Source organism: Solenopsis invicta, chromosome 10, assembly GCF_016802725.1.
Source record: "Solenopsis invicta isolate M01_SB chromosome 10, UNIL_Sinv_3.0, whole genome shotgun sequence".
NCBI lineage: Eukaryota > Metazoa > Arthropoda > Insecta > Hymenoptera > Formicidae > Solenopsis > Solenopsis invicta.
Window position 1 is genome coordinate 1641897 of NC_052673.1, and position 6361 is coordinate 1648257.

At 40.9% G+C, this 6361-nt stretch overlaps 1 protein-coding gene across 1 annotated transcript; it reads right to left on the bottom strand.

Annotated features, from left to right (window-relative positions):
* Positions 1-1174: 1174 nt before the first annotated feature.
* On the bottom strand, positions 1175-2900 carry LOC120358856 (extensin-1-like). Its single transcript, XM_039454472.1, has 4 exons — positions 2831-2900; positions 1827-2134; positions 1563-1611; positions 1175-1485 (listed from the first exon to the last, which is right to left on the bottom strand). The coding sequence occupies exons 1-4, from the start codon at positions 2898-2900 to the stop codon at positions 1175-1177; spliced, it is 738 nt and encodes a 245-aa protein (XP_039310406.1).
* Positions 2901-6361: the final 3461 nt, after the last annotated feature.

Here is a 6361-nt window from a genome sequence, read left to right on the forward strand (position 1 = left end):
CTTCTTACACCGTCGCGAGTAGAGATCACCGAAAAGTTCACAGTGAAAGTCCGAAAATCCAGACAATGCCGCGCAGAATTTTGCAAGTAAGAACAGAGAGCAAGAAAACAGCCCTGAATAAAAACCCGGAACTGCAACAAAGATGCCCCGCGGGGCAGAAAACTGCAGAAAAAAGTATCCAATACGGAGCGATATGACACACGACTGTAAGTACTCACCGGGCCAGAGAGAGAGAGAGAGAGAGAAAGAGAGAGAGAGTGAAAGTGAATGAGTGAGTGAGTGAGTGATAATTTTACATTGCCTAACGATTCGTTCCTTGGGGCGCTCCTCACGGTGTAAGCAAGACGTCGATTTTTCTCGATTGAGCAACTATTTTGTACCGATCACTAATTAGGTCAATATTTCAATCAGCTGTTGGTTATACTTCGCATTTTCCTTGCCCTGCGAGGAACGAATGCCAAGGAACGAATTATGGTCGGACTGTGTACCTAGGGCTATTTCTTTTACAAGGAACGCTCTACGCTCCTGAGCCACAACATTTGACGCGCGGCCGGCAGCTCGGCTGTAGGCCCGCGAGCGGAGTGAGGGGCTCGAGGGGAGACAGTAGGCGTCGCCTCGGAAATCGGCTCGAAATGTGCCACTAATTCCGAGCACTGACCTAGACTCACAGAACATGGTACACACCTTTTTTTAAAAAACTCCAACAATCATAGATATTAAAAAAAAAGTTCTTAATCGTCAACATCACAAATAATTAAACTACTATTGATCAGCTATAGCCAATAAATTATGTAGGAAATTTGGTTGAACGTCTTACTAAAAATTGATATAAATTACATAAAATTTATGCTTGTATCAAAAACATACATAAATATTGTGATCGGTAAACAGTTTAGCATATTTTTTTTAAATGGTCAATCAATTATTAATTACGCTGATAATTCTTGTCATTTTACCTAAACAGGTTTTAGCATTGATCAATATCTACTTGTACATTTAGTCAAATTTGTTCTAAAATTATTTAGTAGGACTTCTTGTAGTCTAAAAAACAACATAACACATAATTTATTAATTGCACTTTCTTTCTACACATTTATTGAAAAATACAAAATGTTAAACAAGACTAATACCGTAGGAAGCAGTACATATTTGAATAGACATACATTTAACAAACTTACAAATTAACGTGAGTAGCCGGCGAGGAATTATATATTTTGACAGCCGACGAAGGATTATATCCTTCAGTAGCCGGTGGCGGATTGTACGCCTGAGGAGCGGGTGGTGGATTGTACGTCTGAGGAGCGGATGGTGGATTGTTCGTCTGAGTAGCAGGTGGCGGATTATACGCCTGAAGAGCGGACGGCGGATTGTACGCCTGAGTAGCCGGTGGCGGATAATACGTCTGAGTGGCCGGCGGTGAATTGTACGCCTCAGTAGTCGACGAAAGATTGTTTTGAAGATTTTGGAGTGGCGCGTCAATATATCCTGTAAAATTAGGAAAAAAATATTTAAAACATTTTAAAGTTTCCATTTTCTTTTTTTATTAGATTGCATATACTTACCATTTTTCTTTGCCTTCTGCATCGCGCGTCGCAACATGTTCTTGATTTGCTGCAAAAAGAAACATTAGTATGTGTATACACGCACACATATACACACATACACACTGCATCGTTACTATCGTGCGCGCAAGCGCGTGTGTACGATTGTAGCGAAATAGTCTCTCTTTATCTCTCTCTCTCTCTTTCTCTCTCTCTCTCTCTCTCTCTCTCTTCGTCCCTCTGTGTGCGTGTGTATAATTTTTTATAATATTTATATTGTGTTACCTTGTGCGTTACTGTCGGTGGCGGTGGTCGCGGCGCGCGATACTTTACGACATTTTGCGAGTTTCCAAAAAACGGCGCTGGCATACGCTGGGCGCTGGTATACTTCGATGTCGCATATCCTCGTAGAAGTGCCACGGGGCTATAAATTTCCGCCAATGACACTGGTGGTGATAATGACGGCGGCGGTGGTGGCGGCGGGGGCGATGATGGTGCAGGCGGTGGTGGTGGTGGCGACATATATTTGGTTTGACCTGTACAACCAACACACTGTTTAGACGTACAAACAACTTGATCGCCGTCACCTTTTACTGCAATACAAACATAAAAATTTTCAATAATTAATTATATTACATTTTATTTATAATATTTACACTACGTAGTATAATAATTTTCACTTTTTTCCGAGGTTGAAGCCAACAGCCGGACTTTGCAGCCGAACGATGGAATCCAGCGACATAGAATATGGGATGGGGGAAGGGGCAAAATAAAATTAATTATTTTCTAATACAAATACTTATAATTGTTGACTAATAACACAGGTTTATAATGTCAGTACAAAATTACCTTTTCAAAAAAAGGTAAAAAAAGGTGCCAATTTATGAATCGTCGTCGTTTTGGTGCCCCCCTCCACCGCAAATTCTATGTTGCTGGATTACAGTGTTCGGCTGCGAAGTCCGGCTGCTGGCTTCAGCCTCGTGAAAATTATTTTATTACATAAAAAATTGTCGATTTTTCACTGTACTGGTAAATGTAAGCGCGTCGCTAAATAGAATCGACCGGCGATGAATTTTGTTTACGCGAAAACAAGAAACACATGAGTGGCTAGCAAAAGCCGCGCACGTAGCAACAGTGAGCGTCAAGGCAGAACCGTATAAAGAAATTGATTGGTCTATTAGCGCATGCATAAAGAAATGGACCAAACAACTTCTTTATGCATATGGTTACGCAACTATGCAAAAGTGTTTATCTAATGTTAACTACTACATATATGTAGGTCTACTTACATTTCCTCGTCCGATTTGTGGGCACGGTCATTTTTGCACCTTCTCGCTCTTTCGATTTTTTCTTCCGCATTTTTCTTCCACTTGCTCTGTCTCTCTCTCTCTCTCTCTCTTCTTGTCACTCTTCTTGTCACTCTGCACTTCCCGCTTTCACTTTCTCTTTTTTTCACTTGTTTCTTTCTCATTAATTTTTTGCACTTGATCCGCTACAACCATAAAACGGAACCACGCGGCACGCGAATGCTGATTCACCGAATCACGCGGCTGCCACACTCTACTTCTACGACATGGTGGAAGTAGGAATGGTGTGCGAAAAACTCGGAAACCACGCCCCTTTTTTGCGTCGAGTATCGCGAAAACCTTGTCCTGCCAACTGCGAAAAACTAAATGTTTGATGATTTCAGGTTGCTACAACTGTTTTGATTGCATCTTTGTCACACCTTACTATAATGTGCGTCGCGTCCTTTTCTCTGTTACCTGATACATATCAATATGTCATTAACGGGTGCCTAATGTATCCCTGTGATGAATTAATTCATATTAGTAAAATTTTTGAAAAATGCTTTACAAAGTTTCATGATGACTACTTTTCTCAAGAGAATTATGTAATACAAAAGTGATTACACTTGTCAAAAAAAATACCGAATAATATCAATGCATTCCCGATGAAGTATTACAATGTTTGATATGAACTCTCGTACTACATACGAGTTAGAGAAATAAAAAAAAACAATATGTTCAAAATGATGAAAAAAAAGTAAAAAAAATAAAAAAGTTATTTCCAGTGTTACGTCCGCGGATTCGCAAAGGTTGCGATCCCGGGACGTAGATCTGCTTCGTTGGTTAGTTTTGGTGTTAAGGCAGCTGTCACCAGTCGCGGCTCCGAATCGTGTGATAACACGGCCGGATACGCGACAAATCCCTTGTATGGGAAATAGGAGGTATTGTAGGAAGATATATTATTAGTAGGTTTAGAAAATGTAGTAGCGTTTTATTAACGCTACTGGAGGAGTAGCGTGCGTGCTCGAGCTTGGCGTGGGATTAAATGAATGACAGAGCGTGTAATGATTAAACTGAATATGTATATGTATTTTCGTGATTACGGAATAGTAGATGGTTACATATGGGGGCTGCGGGTAAAACGTCATCTTGCAAAAGAAGCGCTTTCTGCCGCCGACGTACGCGCGGTGTGCCCTACGTTTGCCCATATGTGCTTCAAACGAGGCATGGTAGAGTTAATATGGGAGAAGGATTGCCACGTGAATGCGTAAATGAGCGGGTAACTTACCGATCTTCCGAATGGACGACTTTAACGCGAGAGAGAGAGATAGCTCAGTATAAAAGATCTACGAGATTTAGAAAAATAAATTAGTGATCGAGTATTTGTTACGAGTGACGAATCCGCTGGGTCGGAGTGGTCACCCGTTAGAACGCCTCCCTTAAAGGTGGGAATTATACGGGAAAAGAGGGGATGGTGAAAGCGTCGAGGAGTCGCGCTAGCGAATCTTCCTCGACGGGTTGGGAAGGGAAGAAGGACGGTGTCGAAGAGTCGCGTTAGCGAGTCTTCTTCGACGCCGCAGGAAAGAGAGAGAGAAAGGAGACGTCGAAGAGTCGCGTTAGCGAGTCTTCTTCGACGCCGTAGGAGGGAGAGAGAGAGGAGACGTTGGAGAGTCGCTTTCGCGAGTCTTCTCCAACGCTTGGAAGAAAGGGAGGGAGGCAGAGAAACGAGTGAGGCCACACTCTAGCTAGTGCAAGGTGAGGTTCAACTCTCAGGATCTCTGGTGGAAAGGAGGGAGAGGAAAAGAGGCGATCCGACCGGGGCCACCCCGAAGACCAACGTCTTCGTCAGGAGTAAAACCCTCCCGTCGCTAAGATCGTACCTGGAGGTCAGAAGGCCTATTCTCTAACTTCCTAACGACAATATCACCAGCTAGGGATATCGTTACGTGGACTTATGGACATGGTAACGAAAAATCGTATTCTGTAACTTAGCGTAACGATAAATGTCGATAAAGTACCGAATTTTGTCGTTAAGATATCGAGGGGTACCGGACCCCTCGATAAGCAATAGCGACAACATAACTAGACGTAGCGGCCAATAAGAAACGTTCTAAGTGGAGTTGCGAGTACATACCACATAATTGTGTAGTATATAATTTCGGTTGTGATCATTAAGAGGAACAAGTAATAAAATGACATTACAGCAAAATATTGTAAGTAAAACAACATATTTTAAATATTTATAAAAATAGTCAAATAAATAAGTTTACATTGTTATTTATATGCTTTATATGTAACCTAATCATAACTTAACCTAAATCATATGTCCCACACAGCACAAAGCTCCGATTAAGTTCCCAGAGAGTTCAGATTGCTGAGCTCCCAGGGAGCTTCTAAAATTCGACGAAATAAGCTTCCAGGGAGTTCAGATTTCTAAGTTCACAGGGAGCTTCCAAAATTCGACGAAATAAACTCCCAGGGAGTTCAAATTGCAGGGAGCTTCCAAAATTCGACGAAATAAGTTCTCAGGAAGTTCAGATTGCTGAGCTCGCAGGGAGCTTTCAAGATTCGACGAAATAAGTTCCCAGGGAGTTCAGATTGCTGAGCTCGCAGGGAGCTTCCAAAATTCAATGAAATAAGCTCCCAGGGAGTTCAGATTGCTGAGCTCACAGGGAGCTTTCAAAATTCGATGAAATAAGCTCCCCGGGAGTTCAGATTGCTGAGCTCACAGGGAGCTTCCAAAATTCGATAAATTAAGCTCCCAGGGACTTCAGATTGCTGAGCTCACAGGGAGCTTCCAAAATTCGATAAATTAAGCTCCCAGGGAGTTCAGATTGCTGAGCTCACAGGAAGCTTCCAAAATTCGATAAAATAAGCTCCCAGGGAGTTTAAATTGCTGAACTCACAGGGAACTTCCAAAATTCGACGAAATAAGCTTCCAGGGACTTCAGATTGCTGAGTTCCTAGAAAGCTTCCAAAATTCGACAAAATATGAGTTGGAATACCTGTACGATTTTTATACAATAAAAATTATATATAGACATATATATATATATATATATATATATATATATATATATATACATATATGTATTCGAAAATGTTTAGTGCGAAAATCTCATTGTAGCCTATCAATTCTCTAATTCGTTTGTCACGACACACACATGTAAGTATATGTATGCACATATATATTGTGTAGTATGTGAACATGGGACTATGACATGCGTTAAAAAATATGAGTACTTGAAAAGAACATTTCTTGTACTCTATCGTTAAGTATTATTATATATTGTGTATTTATCACGATGATTGTTTGCATGGTAAAAGTTCAGGTTATCCACATGTGTGATACTCACACGTGTATGCACGCAATTATTTTGCTTTTACAACGTGATGGAGTAAAAAACGGTCAATATTGAATCACTGTATTGCGCGTTTTACAATTTTATACAGTTCTTATTATTTGATATACAATGATCGTGTTGGTATTCCGGATGAGCTATACGTTTATTGGATACTCCTCGTCACGTATTA